This window comes from Cervus canadensis, chromosome 25, assembly GCF_019320065.1.
Source record: "Cervus canadensis isolate Bull #8, Minnesota chromosome 25, ASM1932006v1, whole genome shotgun sequence".
In the NCBI taxonomy this organism is placed as follows: Eukaryota; Metazoa; Chordata; class Mammalia; order Artiodactyla; family Cervidae; genus Cervus; species Cervus canadensis.
Window position 1 is genome coordinate 32,172,918 of NC_057410.1, and position 19,118 is coordinate 32,192,035.

Genomic DNA, 19,118 nt, shown 5'->3' on the forward strand with positions numbered 1-19,118 from the left:
GAAATCTGGGCGTCATCCCAGAAACCACCTTCTCCCTCAGAGTTGAGTCAAGTAACAAAGTCCTTCCAATTCAGTGCTTCTCAACCTTATTTCTCATTATTGTCTCCTAAGAGACTTTCTCGATATTTTTTTCCTAATTGTATACCTCCCATGAAGTTTTACTACCATGGGTGACTGTGTATCTGTTTATTACTGTGGCCCTTTAAAAAAACAAATTAGAGGATAATTGCTTTACAAAAGTATGTTAGTTTCTGATGTACAACAATGTGAATCAGCTATAAGCATACATATATCCCCTGCCTCTTGAGCCACCCTCTCACCCATCCCCACCCCACTCCTCTAGTTCACAGACCATAAACCACTGTAACATCTATTAATTTTTCACATCACCTCAACCAATTTTTACCTCCTTGGGGCCGTATCCCCTCATTGAGAACACCTATACTAGTCCTTCCTCCAAAATCTCTCTCAAGCCCACTCTCCCTTTTCTCAATCCTCAATGCCAGTGCCTTGTCTTTACATAAAGTTTTTCATATGAAATATTCCAGCAGCTTCTAGCTTCCCAACCATATGCTCCCAAGTGAGCTGAGTGCAAGTCTGCTCCTGTGGATCACTTTCTCAAAAGTTATCAGTTGTGCCCCACCCCTGCTGGACCCTTCCATAGCACTCAAGGTCCCTGCTGAGCAGTCCTGGGCCTGAAGCCCTAGCCCTAGCTGCCACCCCCACCGCCTCACTAGGCAGCAGGCACACACAACATACAGCCACGGCCTCTGGAACATGGCACTTCCTGTTACCCCTACCTAGGATGCCCTTCCCCTTTGCCTGCCCCATGAGCTTCTACTTACCCCCTTAACACTCAACATAATAAGGTACACACATGCTCTTTAAGGCCTTTCCCAATTCTGTTTTACTGCAGGTGAACTAGAAATGTCACTGTCCCTTTCACACAGCACAACTCCAGTTACCTCTAATGACAATAACAGCAATAACTAATATTCTTACATTCAACGAACACTAACTGAATGTGTAAAATATGCCAGGCTATTCTAAGCACTTCACATGGATCATCTCATTTACCTGGAGCACCCTGAGGGCAGGGATTATACCTTAATTTTTTTACCTGTTTAACTCCTAGCACGTGGCAGATACTCAATAAATACTTGCTGAAATAATGCAGGAAGCAAAGTTTTACAGTTTCTTAAATAACTTTTATTTTCCTCTGCCTTATATAGCCCCTCCTACAATGGTTTATGGAATTTACCCTGGTAATAAAAAGTGGGAAGGGATAGGATATGACTATTCTGCCCAAGGTTTTAACAGTTCCTTTGAAATATACTGATTCTGTTTTTTAAAAAAAAAGCTACTAGGAATGCCTTTCGAAGTGCAAGGGGCGGGGGGAATCTAATCTACAATTCAGAACATTTGCATATTTACAAATCTAGTCAATTCAAAGGATATAATTATATCTTAACATGCCACAGGCAAAGCCTTAATCACCTATAACCCAAAAGTTTGGGAAAAACAATGAAGAAAGATTTAGAAATACAGTAGTATTTAAATGCATACGAACAGGAGACTTGGAAAAAAATCAGGTTATATAATAATCTAATGAAACACTTTGAAATAGAATACTCACAGAAAGATAAACAGAAAAATACTTTAAACAGCAGAGTGAAAACTACTACTCATAGTTCCTTAAGAGTCATTGGAGAAGGTCATTTAAGTCCAATGCTCCCCACCCCCATCCTCTGCTAACTGAAATAACAACCGGCCTTAATAATAATGTGAAAAGACGACTTCAAATTGATTCAGAAAGTTTTACTCTCTGAAGAAACTAAATATATTTTTACACACAGACACATAACACCTTCTGGATTTTTTCCTCCATTTGGCATCATGTGGATTTAAGTGTTGGTATTAAGTAAATAATAACTTTTTAGAAATGACTAGAGTTCAAAAAAGAGAGAACTTCTAAAATAAAACGTCCTATGGCAAAAACCCAAACACTACATTTCACTAATCATTTATTATAAACCATGGTTCTCTCTGGGCAATAAGATTATGGGTGATTTCCATTTTTTTGATATCTATCTGGAGCCTTTCTTTTTTATTTAAAAAAAAAAGGATTTACATTCAGAAAAAAATCTATTTTCACTTTTAAAAGCATATTTTTTATTACACATTAAAAAGCATTTGTTATTAATTTACAAGTCACTTTCATGTAGGGCAGCTGATTTCCCATTTATGATAAGAAATATACTTATTTTAAACCACTACATCTGATGAGTCTACAAGGCCCCCAAATGATCAACATAGCCCCCTGGAAATGTGAGGTCTCTATCTCCTCTCTTTGAATCTGGGCTTCGGGACCACCTAACTGAATGAGCACCGTGAAAGTCAACACTATGAGAGTAACCACATCCAAGACTTAAACTAGCAGCTGCTACTTCCTGTCTTTTGGAAGTTAACCACCATACTGGGAGGAACACCCCTGCCAGCTGTACAAAAGCCGACATGGAAAGAATCCAATAAGCGACACCAATTTACCAGAAACGTGAGCAGCCCACTTGGGGAACTGGTCCTCCAGCCCCAGGTAAACCATCCCAGCTAGCATGTGGTGGGGCAAAAATGAGCTGTCCCTTCTGAGCCCTGTTCAGACTGCACATTCATGGGCAAAGCCTCTAAGTTTTGGAGTAGCTTGTGCCAAGCAAAAGATAACCAGAACACCATATTACACTTTATGCACTTGCCTCCACCTCTCCCCAGTTACAATTTAAATACTTTGATGGGAATTCCCTGGTGGTCCATTGGTAGGATTCAGAGCTTTCACTGCTGGGGCCCTAGTTTGAACTTCAGTCAGGAAACTAAGACCCCTGTAAGTTTAAAAAAAAAAAAAAACCTTTTAAAAAATAAAAATAAATAAACTGTTTGAGGATATGACTCTGCCTTTTAGTTCAGTTCAGTTCAGTCAGTCTTGTCTGACTCTTTGCAACCCCATGGACTGCAGCACGCCATGCCTCCCTGTCCATCACCAACTCCCGGAGTTTGCCCAAACTCATGTCCATTGAGTCGGTGTTGCCATTCAACCATCTCACCCTCTGTCGTCCCCTTCTCCTCCCACCTTTAATCTTTCCCAACATCAGGGTCTTTTCAAATGAGTCAGTTGTTTGCATGAGGTGGCCAAAGTATTGGAGTTTCAGCTTCAGCATCAGTCCTTCCAATGAACACCCAGGACTGATCTCCTTTAGGATGGACTGGTTGGATCTCCTTGCAGTCCAAGGGACTCTCAAGAGTCTTCTCCAATACCACAGTTCAAAAGCATCAATTCTTCAGCACTCAGGTTTCTTTATAGTCCAACCCTCACATCCATACATGACTACTGGAAAAACCACAGCCTTGACTAGATGGACCTTTGTTGGCAAAGTAATGTCTCTGCTTTTAATATGCTGCCTAGGTTGGTCATAACTTTATCTTTATAGCCATTCATTCAATAAACATGTGAGGATTAACACATATCTAGACTATGCGAGAGGCTTCCTAGGTGGCTCAGCGGTAAAGAATCTGCCTGCCAATGCAGGAAATACAGGTTCGATTCCTGGGTTGGGAAGGTCCCCTGAAGTAGGAAATGGCAATCCACTCTAAAATCCTTGCCTGGGAAATCCCATGGACAGAACAGCCTGGTGGGCTAGAGTTTATGGGGTCACAAAGAGTTGGACACAACTGAGCACACACATATGCAGACTATGTTAGACAGATTCTGCAAGATTATGATAAGAAATATACTTCAATCATAATCTCAAAAACTTAGCAAAACTGCCAGCAATAGTAGATACTCAATGAATGCGGCCTGATGAATGCATGAATAAACCAGGTTCTAAGAACTATTTCGTGGATTATGTAATTATTAATACTACAGTGATTCCTATTACTATCATCCTTTTACAGAAGAAGTGTACCAATTCACATGATAGTGTGATCACTCACCTAGAGCCAGACATCCTGGAATGTGAAGTCAAGTGGGCCTTAGGAAGTATCACTACGAACAAAGCTAATGGAGGCGATAAATTCCAGTTGAGCTATTTCAAATCCTAAAAGATGATGCTGTGAAAGTGCTATGCTCAATATGTCAGCAAATTTGGAAAACTCAGCAGTGGCCACAGGACTGGAAAAGGTCAGTTTTCACTCCAATCCCAAAGAAAGGCAATGCCAAAGAATGCTCAAACTACTGCACAATTGCACTCATCTCACACCCTAGCAAAGTAATGCTCAAAATTCTCCAAGCCAGGCTTCAGCAATAGGTGAACCGTGAACTTCCAGATGTTCAAGCTGGTTTTAGAGAAGGCAGAGGAACCAGAGATCAAATTGTCAACATTCGCTGGATCATCGAAAAAGCAAGAGAGTTCCAGAAAAACATCTATTTCTGTTTTATTGACTACGCCAAAGCCTTTGACTGTGTGGATCACAATAAACTGTGGAAAATTCTGAAGGAGATGGGAATACCAAACCAACTGACCTGCCTCTTGAGAAATCTGTATACAAGTCAGGAAAAAACAGCTAGAACTGAACGTGGAACAACAGACTGGTTCCAAATAGGAAAAGGAGTACATAAAGGCTGTGTATTGTCACCCTGCTTATTTAACTTATATGCAGAGTACATCATGAGAAATGCTGGGGTGGATGAAGCACAAGCTGGAATCAAGATTGCCAGGAGAAATATCAAGAACTTCAGATATGCAGATGACACCACCCTTATGGCAGAAAGTGAAGAAGAACTAAAGACCCTCTTGATGAAAGTGAAAGAGGAGAGTGAAAAAGTTGGCTTAAAGCTCAACATTCAGAAAACTAAGATCATGGCATCTGGTCCCATCACTTCATGGCAAATAGATGGGGAAACAATGGAAACAGTGGCTGACTTTATTTTTTTTGGCTCCAAAATCACTGCAGATGGTGATTGCAGCCATGAAATTAAAAGATGTGTACTCCTTGGAAGCAAAGTTATGACCAACCTAGACAGCATATTAAAAAGCAGAGACATTACTTTGCCAACAAAGGTCCATCTAGTCAAGGCTATGGTTTTTCCAGTGGTCATGTATGGATGTGAGAGTTGGACTATAAGGAAAACTGAGCACAGAAGAATTGATGCTTTTGAACTGTGGTATTGGAGAAGACTCTTGAGAGTCCCTTGGACTGCAAGGAGATCCAACCAGTCTGTCCTAAAGGAAATCAGTCCTGTGTGTTCATTGGAAGGATTGATGTTGAAGCTGAAACTCCAATATTTTGGCCACCTGGTGCAAAGATCTGACTCATTTGAAAAGACCCTGATGCTGGGAGGGATTGGGGGCAGGAGGAGAAGGGGACGACAGAGGATGAGATGGTTAGATGGCATCACCGACTCAATGGACATGATTTTGGGTAAACTCCGGGAGTTGGTGATGGACAGGGAGGCCTGGTGTGCTGCAGTTCAGGGGTCACCAATTAGCAACATATTATTTGGTGGCAGTTTAGTCGCTAAGTTGTCTGACTCTTGTGACAGTCTCCTGCATTGCAGGCAGACTCTGTACCCCCGAGCCACAAGGGAAACCCCAACATACTACTTCTTAGCTCTAAATTTACCCTCTTTGTCCTGCTTCATGATACTGGGGCCGGACCCTGGAAACATTTCTCCTTTGTCAGATGGTACAGTGTTAGTTTTCATCAATAGAGGGCACTGGTGAGATCCTGCAAGACAACTGCAGAGGAAGGGGCTTTTCATCCTAGTTTGGGATGCTCTGCTTCCTTGGTGGCTCAGACGGTACAGAAGCTGCCTGCAATGGATTCCCTGGAGCGGGAATGGCTACCCACTCCAGTACTCTTGCCTGGAAAATTCCATGGACAGAAGAGCCTGGCAGGCTACAGTCCTTGGGTCACAAAGAGTCAGACATGACTCAGTGACTAACACTTTCATTTTTCATTTTCACTTTTATCCCCTCTAAAGTGTACTACTGCATTCTCTATCAAGTTTCAACCTGGTAAGCTGCTCTTACAAACCAGTTCCAATACAACTTCGAGCAAGCTCCCTGGCCACCAGCAGGCTGCATATTCATGTGGCAGTTACTTCATCTTCAGTGAGGTCTGAACCTCAGTCTTGGGGGTGGAAAGGGGTCTCTTGCAAGTTCTTAGTGCCTGCATCCTGTACTCCCCTTCAGCCCTCGAAAAACTTAGCTTCTTCCATTTGTTATTCCTATTTTCCTTGGAGACCTCTTTCACCCTATTAGTAATTAAGCATTGTTAACTTTTTACTAGTGTGTAATGCTTTATATTAAATTTTCCTTATTCAAATTACTAGGTGGTTTTTGTCTCTAGAATGGGCTCTGGCAGGCACATGAAGGAATAAAAGGCCTCTTAAACAAATATGAGAGGCCTGAAGAAGCACATTTTCCCATGGCACCATAAAATGACTAATTAAGAATAAAAAGAAATTGAAATAAAGAGTCAACAAACAAAAATTGCCATGCCAATCTCTTTTAAAATCTATGTCTAATCACATTTCTTAGAAAACATATTTTATCTTTTTTGGTATTTCTTTCAATTTCCTATATGGCAAATTGTTTAAAAAAAAAATCAATGCAAATATTGGCCACAGGTGAGACCCAAGGCAAGAAAGGGTCAGAAAATAAAGAAGTTGTCACTAGCCCAGGTCAGCTCATCTAAGACATGTGACTCCAACCAGAACCAAGAACTGGAATTAGAGCAGGATTACCTAGTGATCAATAAGACTGGCAGACCAGAGCATCACCGTTCAAATCTGAGGTCTGCTACTACTGAACTGTGTGAACTTGGGAATTTATCTAATAATGATAATGTACCTACTTCAAAGCTCTATGAAGATAAAGTTTATATATATATAAAGCCCTGAGGCTAGAACTCTATCCAAATTCTCTTTCTAACCTCCTCTCTACTTCAACATGCTCAATGCATTTTTTCCCCAATATCATCTGATTATTACTGATAAATCCCTATTGAAATAGATATTGAATACCTATTGAAAATCTGTATCTATCAAAAAGGTTTCAGAAGACCTATCTTCTTTCAAAACTGCTCTCCTTTACTCTTCCTACCATCCCTGGCCTTCAACTGAGACCCTGCTGAAATAAGATACAGAATATTCTCCTTCCTTAAAGGGCTACCACTTCTTTCCAGGCCCACAAACATGGAACCTATTAAAAATAAAAGGAACAGGAGTGATACAGTACAGCCGACATTTCCCAATCAGCTTTTACCTCTTCCTGTGGAACTGTCCCTCCCTCACTCCACGTGACTCTGGTGTCCTAAGGGAAGGGTTCGGGACTCAACGCAAGCTAACCGGACTCTGAACCTTGGAAGAAGACGAAGGGGAGGAACTGAGCTGCAGACAGTCATCAGTGCCCAGAAATCCCCAGGGTTGCCTCACTCCTGCCCTTACCAAGTCCGGGAATTTGAGCAACTCTTCTTAAGTTGTGAACTACCCAGTACATGTTAGAGAAATTCCTACTTTTGCTTATGTTAGCAAGAGGTCTACTGCTTGAACCAGTGGCCCCACATACACGTCTGACTGACCCTTAGTTTCCCCATCTGTAAAGTTTCTGAGGTACCTTCTGGCTCTAACTGTCCCCAATTCTGACAACAGGACAAATCCCAGAAGACATGCTCTGACTGTTCTGAATTCTCCATAACAACGGCACTGTTACCACCCAGCCCCCATACACCTTATGGACAAATGGGGGGCTGAGAGATGCTTTCAAAGTCTTATATTTAGGTTATAAAACCACAAGCCTCTCGTTTGCCACTTACTACATCTCAGCAGTATTATTTTGGTAACAGCGTCGCCACCCTCTCTGCTTTGGTGCTGAGCATAAATAGAACATGAACATTTCCAGGAATTGTCAACTTGGCACTTCTCACAAGGAGTTAAGATTTCTTTTATAACACTAACAAAAATAAAGCCTAAGACTAAAACCTGCCCCAAACTTCTAGAAGTTACATTTCCTTCTCAATTAAAATTTACTGTTTGGAAAAGGACAATGTACTCTTTTTTCCCTTCTGGGGTAGAAGTCCTCCAAAGAATCATATTCATATACTCCTTACTGCTCAAACTGAGGAACAAGTATAAACACAGCTGCCTATTAAAATTAAGTAAAGGCAAACATTCCTGCAGCTAGCTACAACAGCAGCCTACAAGTCTGAACTATACCCATAAAAAGAGAACACTACCTTGCTAAACGTACAGTTTAACTCTAAGGCTGAGCCACCAGCAAAGCTGGTTATTGCAACTGATGACTTTCCACAGCAAGATTTAGGGGCTGCAGAAGTGGAGCCTGATTCCAGGATTAGGAGAGCCAATGCACCATCTCCTGACCATAGCCAAGAAGATTGAGGTTTTTTGGGGTTTTGGGGGGTTTTTTTTGTTTTTTACTCTCACATTACACCCTACTCCTCCCCCTAAAATAAAAGGATAAAGTGAGAGATGCAGGAGAAAGAGACCAACCAGGAATTAGTCTTTAGACAATAGGTGGGGAAGAGAAAGAAAAGTCCCTGACGCTGCACTTCTGAGACAGCCTGAAGTAGGGGAAAGGAGAAGAAAGCGGACTGGTAGATAACAGGCTCTGAAGCACCACAGGCTCTCAGAATTAGGGAGGAGAGAAATGAGAATTTTGAGAAAGTGTCTTTACAGGACATGAATCAGCAGTCTGTGAAGCCAAAGTCTCTAGATTCCAAATTAGGCTTAACTACGTTGTGTAACCTTGAGCAAGTGACTTAACATCTCTGTGAGTGAGGGTAATAATGCCTTCTGCCTCATCAAGTTACTGTCAGGATTAAATGAATTAATAAATGCAAAGATCCTGGCACAGTGCCAGGCACATAGTAAAGTAAGCCCCCAATAAATACTGTGATTATTATTCCACTGGTATTACTTGAAGCTCTTGTGAGACACAGAAAAGACTAAAATTTGTTTTTTATTATAAATTGAAACTGTGGGCAGACAGACAGACCAAGCCAGTCGCAGTCTTTACGACTGGCCATTTGAGCCTCTCCTCCTCTCATCCATCCTTAAGCCACCATCAGCTCCCTCTGAGGCTGACAGTTTCCCCGGCTGGCGCTAGTGGTAAAGAACCTGCCTGCCTATGCAGAAGATGGAAGAGACACAGATTCAATCCCTGGGTTGGGAACATATCCTGGAGGAGGAAATGGCAACCCACTCCAGTATCCGTGCCTGAAGGATCGCATGGACAGGGGAGTCTGGTGGGCTATGGTCCACAGGGTCACAAAGAGTTGGATATGACTGAAGCAACTGAGCATGCACGCAAGCATAAGGCTGACAGCAACACTCAACTCACTCTCTGCTGGCAGCTTCTGTCTCCATTTGGACACAGCTTGATCTCCAGCGCTCACAGTATTGTGGGCGGTCTGTAATTACCAAATAATGTGAACAGACAATGGAAGTAATTCCCCTAAATCCAAATTCACCAGATAATTCAAAACCCTCCCATCAGTTTTTCTCCATGAACACATAGCCTATGAATCCCCACAGAGCTCTGATGGAGTTTAATGTTGGTAGTAGACTCACACCTGCATGGGGTGTGAAATGCTAGAACATTCTTCAGCTACACTGTTCACAGAATTCAAAGAATTAAAAACAATAGTGAGCCCTGATTTAAAACAAAGTTACCTATCCTTCTACATCTCCATTCCTACCTCCCTTCAAGGTCCCCCACCTGAAAATAAGAGCAACTCTTCAAGCAAGCACAAAGCTTTGGGAGGCCCGTTCCTGGGAAGCAACAGGTGAAAAAGGAGCCCAATCCGATGGTGAGGTCTTTAGGTTTTCAACCTTGGCGGCACTTTAAAATTACCTAGGAAAGTGTTCATGCCTGTGTATGCACCTCTGTCTTTAACACCACTGCCCAGACCCCACCTCCAAAGATTTTGGCATGAACTGGCCTGGGGCAAATACTGAGGTTCATTGGTTGCTTTTTTTTGTTTTAAGCGAGAGTTGAAAAACACTGAGCTAAATCAACCCTGATGGTCAGTAGCATGACTGATATAGCCAAGTGACCCATACATCCACAAGAGAGAGAAACAAATACCACAGGGAGAATTTCAAAAAGGAAATAACATTAAATCCATTTTTTAGAGTGATATGGAGGCATCTCTGCTGGGGAGAGACCTGTCACATGGTTTGCTGTTCCTAGAAAGAGCTGCAGTTTGCTGCCAACAGATGCATTATTTCATCAGTCCCATAAATACTTGATAAAAGTCTTCCGCTCTTCCTTTATGTCAGCCTTGCAGAAGAGGGGAGGGATGGGTGGGAGGAGGAGCCTTCTGACAATGTAGGGCTGAACCATCAAAATTTCCTTTTAATTGATTAAAATTGGCATCGATAAAAATAAGATATTTTAGGAAAATCTCACTCCAGTATACCTCAAAAAGCCTTTGAAATTCTCCCCTTAAAATGAAGAGAAAAACATAAGTACAATTTTTAAAGGCTAATTTTGATTATTAACACCACAGCTTAATACAGTTCCATTTCTCAGCCAGTAGGGAGCCAAAATTAAATAGCAAATGTCCTAAATCCAGAGTCAAGAGGCCTGGGTTCTGGTCTTGGCAACAAATTACATTAACTAGCTGTATGATTGTGGGCAAGTTGCCTTCATCTCCCTAGCACTCGATTTTCTCAGGGAACAATTAAATGATCTATGATCATTACCTTCCCAATCTTAAAGTGCGGAATACCAGGATGTTTCTCCATTTTGCTACCTTATTACATTAGCAAATGAAGGCATTTACAATTGAGACAACTTAAAATTAAGTCATTCTCACAATTCTGCAAGTAAATTTAACCAGTTGCCAGCCATTGTGCATCCACTGAATAAGCAAAACAGTAAAGTACCTTGACTAGATGTTATCTTCTGTCTGAACAATGCTTGGAGCCTTTCTGCCCCAACTATGCCAGCCACACTAAGCTTCCTGTCCCCAAACTCCCGTTGCTCTTTTTAAAAGAGCAAATACATGAAAAACATCTTCAGACTTTTTGCTGTATCTCATAACATCATTATTTTCTTAGTATTTTCCTTTATGTTAACTCATTTTTAAATACAATGTGTTTTAAAGGAACTTCAAAAATAGAAGCCTGTTTTACTTGTCATAAATGGAAGAAAGCCACTACAATAATACAAGAAAAAAAAAAGCAAAACAACTGAATTCTAACTCAATACTGTTGTCCACAAAAGGCTTTAAGCATGAGGAGCTTTTTCAGTCTATTAAGAAGAAAACTTGTCAAGGGTTGCAAGAGACGTTAACAGAAATATTTGTACCAATGGAGGTTTTCCCTTGGATTAAAATAGGATTAATTCCATGTCCACATATCACCTGAAATCATTCTAAGAACCACCCAAGATCATGGCTGTGCACGCATCTCACATTCTGGGAAGCACAACGACAGACAGCCGAGACTGGGCCTTAGCGACCAGCCACGGGACGCAGCATCTCTCCGAAAGGAAGGCTATTCTCCCAGAAAGTTCTGTGCTCTAGCCACGCTGTCTCCAGGGCTCCCACTTGAGTTCCTTGGCACTTGTGGTCCCCTCTATCTGAAAGCTTTTCCTCCAGGCATCCACTCTGCTGAAGAATTCAGGTCTCTGCTGAATGTCCTCCCATCAAAGCAGCTTCCTCTGACCACCCCATATACTGTGGAAAGCCTCTCCTCACCACCTCGCATGCTGTTCTTCTTCAAAGCACTCTCAACCTGATGTATTGTTCATTCACTTGCTTGTTGCCTGTCCGGATGAGACTACAGAATAGTAGGAGTCCAGAAGAGCGGGAGTTTGTTTACTACAGTACCCCTAGCACCCAATGTCTGCCACGTGGTCAAGATGAATATTTGCCAAATGAATGAATGGATCTTCTCAGTTGATCTGGCGAGCCTTCCTGTGTCTTTATTAACTAGTGCCTGGCACTTACTTAGTCCTCAAGAAGTATATGATGATTGTGCTGGAGACACACAGACACTCGGGCTCACTGTAGACTCTGCCTTTAGCACGAGGAGTAGAGTGAACTCTACTCAGCCACAGAGGAAGGGTCTGGACACACCCTGAACTAAGATCAACACTGAACTTACCATACCCAGGTTGTGGTTTAGTCACTAAGTCGTGTCTCACTCTTGCAATCCCATGGACTGCAGCCCACCAGGTTCCTCTGTCCATGGGATTTTCCAGGCAAGAATACTGGAGTGGGTTGTCATTTCCTTCTCCAGGGGATCTTCTGGACCCGGGAATCAAACCAGGGTGCTCTGCACTGCAGGTGGATTCCTGCATTACAGACGATTCTTTACCAAATGAGCTATGAGGGAAGCCCCAGAGTAGGTACGAATTCATGGTATGATTCAAAAATCCCACCCTAGAAATCTCTCTAATAAACCTATTACAATACCTACAGGTTTTTCTTTTTCCCTTTATTGCTCGGTAACTTCAGGTGTATCCAAGTATACATCTGGCAGCCTGAATATATCCCGAAACAGTGGATGGTGTGGTTCTGCGTGGTCACACAAGGCCAGCTCCAAAAGGTACAGGCTGTCTTGGAGACTCTGGGGTAGAGGGGAAACAAGCCAGTCCTACATCCTGCTCTGGTGACAGCAGCCACACAGTCCAGGGCCAGGGTCCAAGGCGAGAACCAGCTCAGGCAAAGTTACAACAAATGTCAGCCCTAGGACCGCTACTCCAGCAGGCATCTGATGCTAATACAGGAGGTGATGAGCTGCATTCCAAGGTATCTGTCCTTCATCCTTGCCGGTGGCTAAGAGACTATAAAAGCAGAAATTTAGCCCAATGAAGAAGGAAGGAAAAAAAAAAAAAAAACTCTTGAGCCTAAAAAGGACTGGAATTAAAAGAAGAGTTGCCAGGCTGACTGTTAAGTGGGAATCACGGCAGAGACCCAGTCCCACAGCCCGGGCCAACATGGTAGAACAGGGAGTCCTTGGACCCACAAATCCCTCCCACCATGACTTAAGGCTAAGTCCCACCAGCTGGTGAGACCAGGCTGCTGACAAACCTCCTTTCCAGATCCAGATTAGCTCAGGCACCCGCATGAGCTTGTCAGCCTAGACAGAGGCCCATGAGTAGTGGGCAGCCAGGCAGGCAAGCACATGCCACGTTTACCCCGATTCAGCACTGTCCTCATCCTCTCAGTGACCTGCCAGGAGCCCAGGGAGGATTTCCAGCTGATCTAGTGTCTAGTGTGTGACCTTGGCCAGTAAGGGACACACTGTGAAGTGTTCCTTCCATGGTGCCAAGATGGATTAAGTCATTTTATCACCAGAATTCCTCTTTTAAAACATAAAAGTCTTTATAAGGTGAGAAAAACAAGAAGTCAATCATCCATTAATGTGTTGGGCTTTTTAAAAAATACACAATAACAGAAATAGGGATACCCGTTATCTAGGCATATTCGGAGACCATCAAAGATTTAAAGTATCTTCTTTGATGTTTGCTTTTTTGTTTTTATGTTTTGGGATTTCCTGGGGGCACAGTTTAGAAGAACAGAGAGGATCAAAATACAACTTGATTCTTTTCTAAAAAATGACACCCAGAAAATAAATTAAAAGCAACTAACTAGAATTAATCACCAAATATGGCCTTTGAGGTAGCTCAAAGTTTACAAGTGAAACACAAAAATTAACCAGGCAAACAAAAGGAAAACCAAGAACCAAACAAGACCAAAACAAGAAAATTTTTTATAAAATAAAATCAGTTCATTCAGGTCAAACAGGATTGACCTCTTGGCCTAAGAGAAAGTCATTCCTCCCCATTTGTTTTCAAAGCCTCCCAAGAGGAGACCACCAAGCCTACACAAATTAATTAATATTTGCAACCAAAATGAGTAAGAAGTCAGAACAGGTTCACGTATACACCCACATATATATAAGCACCACATTTTCCTACATTCCAATTCCTCAAAATTCAAACATGCCTTTTAAAAAATTTCAATGAACTATTTAAAAGCTTATTAAAATTACTCCATTACAACACCAAAGAAGCACAGGGATCCTGAGAAATAGGCCTCTGGGTCCATTTGCAAGTTTTACAGGGACATTAAACTGAAGGCATTTCAAGTCTAGTACTCTTCATAGAATGTTTTTAAATAGGTTTCCAATTCAGTCCTAATTTAATTTTATAATTAAAATATTGCCATCAAATTAATTAATATAAAACTTAAGGTTTAAGGTCTCAAATAAAGAAGGCTGTTAACTAACAACTCCTTTAAAGTATATCATTTCCTCCATGCCTTACATACATAGATAGTGCTGAAACCTACGGTGTAGTGAATTTTCCATAACATATGTTGATTTTAAAAGTGGTTTTTATAAAATGGAAAATTACAAAGTGAAGAATGGAATGATAAACTCGAAATTTAGGGTTTATTAGTGAGTGGAGGCTGGGGATGAGCTAAGATTGGGAGGACACCCAGGGGTCCTCAAAGGCCATGCAAAAATTTTTTTAACTGAGTGACAGGGAAATAGGTGTTCACTTTACCATTATTCTTCATACTTTATTATATTTTGTAATCTTACTTAAAAATACTCAATAATTAACAAAAACTATTTAAAAAGTGAGTTTGAGTAATTGCCACTGTGGGAGGTACACAGAACATTACATAAATCAAACTCTCTCTTCAGGATATTTCTTTCAATAGCAGTGTTACTCAACAAGAAGTAAAACAATGAAGAGGACTTCATTTGTGCAGCAGCCAACCTATTGTTCCATTTGACCACTTCCACAGAATTAACAAATTAATGTTATTTTTCCAAACTTCAGTTTTTTCCCCCACTCTAATGATTCATACTGCTCACTTAAAAAAAAAACAAAAACAAAACTTTTTTTCTTCAACTTTTTTCTTCAACATCTCTGTTAACTTTCAAATTAGTAAAAGAGTAATTTCAATTTTTATTGTTCTTTGAATGAACTGCAAGAAATGAAAATGGGGTCACACCTCTTTGAACAACATACAAAAGTACTATTTACAACACCTACAATGATTATGAAATTAAATTAAATATTTTGGTAGTAATAAGCTTTCAGTTTGCCTGTTTTGTTGTTTCCAAATATGTGTTGCCAAGAGGAACCTCTAAGTCAAATACCATGTAACATGGACTCCCTAACATTTCTTTTACCATTTCCCCACTTCTACGTTATTTATTCAGCTTTCAATTAAGTGGTAGAAACATCTTAGCTACTTCAGTTTGGCTTTGTTCACACACCTGGAGTATTTTATTTTGTAAGGATAATCCAATTTGAAAACAAATATTGAATTCAATTGAATGAAATGAAAATATTTTTGCTTTTTCCACAGGGGTTTTACAGGGCCTTCCTAAGTCAACCAGTTATCTCATACAGATCAAATATTCAGACATATGTCATTAATAAAAAGAGAAGAATTAATCAGTATTATTTAATACATGTGGTCTGGAAAATCATTCAAAATATGAGGACCATGAGGCAAAAATAACAAAGTGAAGTGAAAGTTGCTCAGTCATGTCCAGCTCTTTGCGACCCCATGGACTAATATAGTCCATGGAATTCTCCAGGCCAGAATACTGGAATGGGTAGCCCTTCTCTTCTCCAGGAATTCTTCCCAACCCAGGGATTGAACCCAGGTCTCCTGCATTGCAGGCGGATTCTTTACCAGCTAAGCCACAAGTGATATTTTTATTACTGGTATGTTTTGTGTTTGTTTGTTTGTTTACCAGTATATTGGTGTTTAAAAAACAGCAAAAACAAATTCTGGGGACCCCTAAGTTGGAGTAGTTCTAACTATCTTTGCTGTAAAAACCTTAGCTTTCTTTTTTCCTTCCTTTTTTTTTTTTTTTTTTTGCCAGTTCAGTTCTCTGCTCCTCAGTCTCTGCAGAAAGTAGAAGACAGGGAAATGTCAAGCATGTAACAAGTATTTCCTATCACATCTTCTTCCTGCTACAAGCCAGGCTGATAGCACCAGGACTGTTTCTCTTTTCCATAGCTTCCAACTTTCCTTAAAATCAAACTGAGACACCCCCTGCCCACCCCAAAAAACTGCTGTCCTTATAAAATTAAATACTCTGGGTGTTTGAACAAAGCCAAACTAAAAAGGATGCCTTTAAATCAATAGCCTTTAAAAACAAACTAAGCCAGCTTTCCAAATAATTCCCGTTGGCCATGCAGGACAGCCCAGGGAACAGGTGCAAAGGCGTGCCTTCCTCGAGGCTGTCTCCTTCACGAGTCTGACCTTTTCCAGCTAGCCGCTCTGGCACCCCACGAATCAGTTATCAAGAAGCCTAAAGCCTGCTTTCCCATCTACACTTTCTAAATGGCTCCCGATGCCAAGAACTAAGATATGACCTGGCTCTCAGATGAGAGCATGCCTCCCAAGTGACCTGCCAACTTTCCCTGGAAGTATTTCTAAATGTATCCTCTGAGTTCCCTCCTCACCCTCTCCATCCTTCCCTGCACTTCATAATTCCATCTCCTCATCTGGTCCCTCCAACAGCATGTGCCTTCAGACCAAACTCTTTACCCACTTTCAGGATCCACCGAGCTCCACCCAGACTAAAATCTCAACTTCAAATCCCAAGGGCATAGTTCCAACAATTTTGGAGCTGGCCTGGAGTGAACTTTTTGAGGCCTACCTGCAGGCGGTTCAACTATGGCTTCTTCTCTTGCCTTCTCCAGCTTCTCCCTTACCCAAGGGAATTCCTGCAGGGAATCTAGGAATGCATCGAAGGCTTTAGGACCTCTGGAAGGGAGGATATCCAGCAGTAGCATTGTTTTCCGGAGGCCTGTGGCTTGAGCTTTAATTTCTTGAACGTGGCTTTCTGTCAAGACCCCTTCCTGATAAAGATACTGGAGGACTAGCCCCTCCACCAGTACCTCTGCACCCAACTCCAGGCGAAGGGAGCGAAGCACTTGCTTGTCTCTAGCCTCCATTTCCCCCTGGGAAGAGACAAAATGGTAACTCAGATCACAGGAAGTCTGATGAGCCCCTAAAGATAGTGTCTTACAATGGAAACTCCCTAAGGTCATGGACATCTTTGAACCCTAGCAAAGCGCCAGGCCACAGTGGCTGTTAAGCCAAGTTGAATTCATTTTGAATGGTTCAGGACATGATGAACAGCACTGAACATGAATCGTCTTCTCTGTTTTTCTTTTCTACACAATGGGAACCTAGCTCCATTCCTTGTTCTATAAAGAGATTTGGAGGAAAGTGGATCAGAGACCCTGCTTAAAAAGCAACTTTTACCTTAGGATTACAGAGGAGCATTTCATTCTAAAAAACTTGTGAAGAAATAGTGCTTTTAACATTGATGTCATCAGAGATACCCACCACCGCAGAAACGGCTTAGGTGCACGCAAGTGCCCTATAGACCGTGTGCTTTTGCAGAACCTGACCAACATTGGGAGTGGGGCCACAAACCGGCAGGTACAGTAAGTTTAAGGGTCATTTTCCCTAAAAGAAAAGGCCTATACACCACTGCCTTCAAGGAAAACATGAAGCGTTCATGCCCTGTCTACGGTATACATCTTATATCTACAATCACAAGTGCCAGCCCTTGTCTGGAAGGATTTCGAATCTCCATCACAACACTATCATGGCCACACATGTTTGGGACATTTAACGTTGTGGGTTTTTTTTTTTTTTTTTTCCTTTAAAAGACTAAAAATAAAACAAAACAATCCACACACCATTGAAGGCTTGTTTCCAAGACCACAGCACCAGTGAGCAGAGCAATGGCTAGGAGAGTAAGTGGCGGGGAGGGGCCGCGAGGGCGGCAGGTGGAGCTTCGTGACACAGAAAATAACAGAAAGTACGAGCAAGGCGGGCGACCCTAAGAGGCGGCAGGTGACCAGAGGAGTGTGCACCTTGGCGGCCCCCGCCCCTGTGGAACTTCTTTTCATTCCCTTCCTCACCAGCTGAAGCTCTGTGGTATTAGGAACGGGAAGAACTACAGATGATTTTCGGGAAACCTGACCCGCTAAAACAAGGGTGCTGGGAATGACTTGCAGAGCGGACCGAAGGGAGAGCGGCCCTGGTATCCCCACCGCCACCCCAACCCGGCCGGCTCCAAAACGCCGCGAGAAGTTAGCGAGCGTGGGAGCCGCACAGGGACCAGGCCGCAGACGCCACGGCGCGGGGTCCTTGAGAAAAGATGGATAGGGGGTTGCCAGTTTCCTGTTACTTACGTCTGCAAACACGTATCTTAGGGGGGGGAAACTGCAACCGGAATCCAAACTGTCAGGGAACCTGTACCATAAGCACCATCTTTGTTGAAGGCAAAGAAACCCTGAACAGGAAGTCATGACTCCATCTTTGTTAAGGGCAAGCACAGGAAGTACTGTGGTCATCTTTATTGGTGGCCCAGGATGAAGCTTTTTCTGCCATGTTTGCTGCGGGTAAATAAAATAACTACCTAGAGGTGGGAAATAGCATCATTTATCATTTCCTTAGATAATAAGGAAAGAAGTAATTGGATAATTGCATTTTAATTCATTATCTCCACCTGGGTCTTGTACTCAATTGACAGATAGTTGGGCTTCAAAAGTCATCTTATCAGGGAGGCCTTCCAGGACCACGGTTGCTCAAAGCAGCAGTTTCGACCACCAAACTGTTTAAAATTTCAACATTCACCTCCTCATCCCCTTAGTCCAGTTTTGTTTTTATCTGGAGTACGTGTCATTATCTTGCTAAAACTTTTACTTAATCATTTATTTATAATCTGCCCCCCTACCCCTAACCCCGACCCCCACCAAATATAAGATAATTCCTTTATATCACAGAGGTACTGCCCACAGAGAGTTTACAAGGCAGTCAGGATTCAGTTACAGCAATCAATTAGCTATTCTGGAAAGAAAGGGGTTTGTCATGAGGAATTGTGGACAATTACTGTCATTAGAAGGACTTCCCTGTAGCTCAAACGTAAAGAATCTGCCTGCAGTGCAGAAGACCAGGGTTCAATCCCTGGGTTGGGAAAATCCTCTGGAGAAGGGAATGGCAATCCACCCCAGTATTCTTGCCTGGAGAATTCCATGGACAGAGAAGCCTCACGGACTACGGTTCACAGGGTCACAAAGAGTCGGGCATGAGAG

At 42.1% G+C, this 19,118-nt stretch overlaps 1 protein-coding gene across 1 annotated transcript in view; it reads right to left on the reverse strand.

The window, feature by feature from the left end:
• CRADD (CASP2 and RIPK1 domain containing adaptor with death domain) overlaps positions 1-18,339 on the reverse strand; it is a 182,541-nt gene extending 164,202 nt beyond the window's left edge. Inside the window, exons 1-2 of the mRNA XM_043446376.1 lie at positions 18,216-18,339; positions 16,664-16,967 (exon numbers count right to left, since the gene is read on the reverse strand). Coding sequence (XP_043302311.1) covers positions 16,664-16,967; positions 18,216-18,332 — 421 coding nt within the window. The 5' untranslated portion in view covers positions 18,333-18,339. The remainder of the gene's footprint in view (positions 1-16,663; positions 16,968-18,215) is intronic.
• Positions 18,340-19,118: the final 779 nt, after the last annotated feature.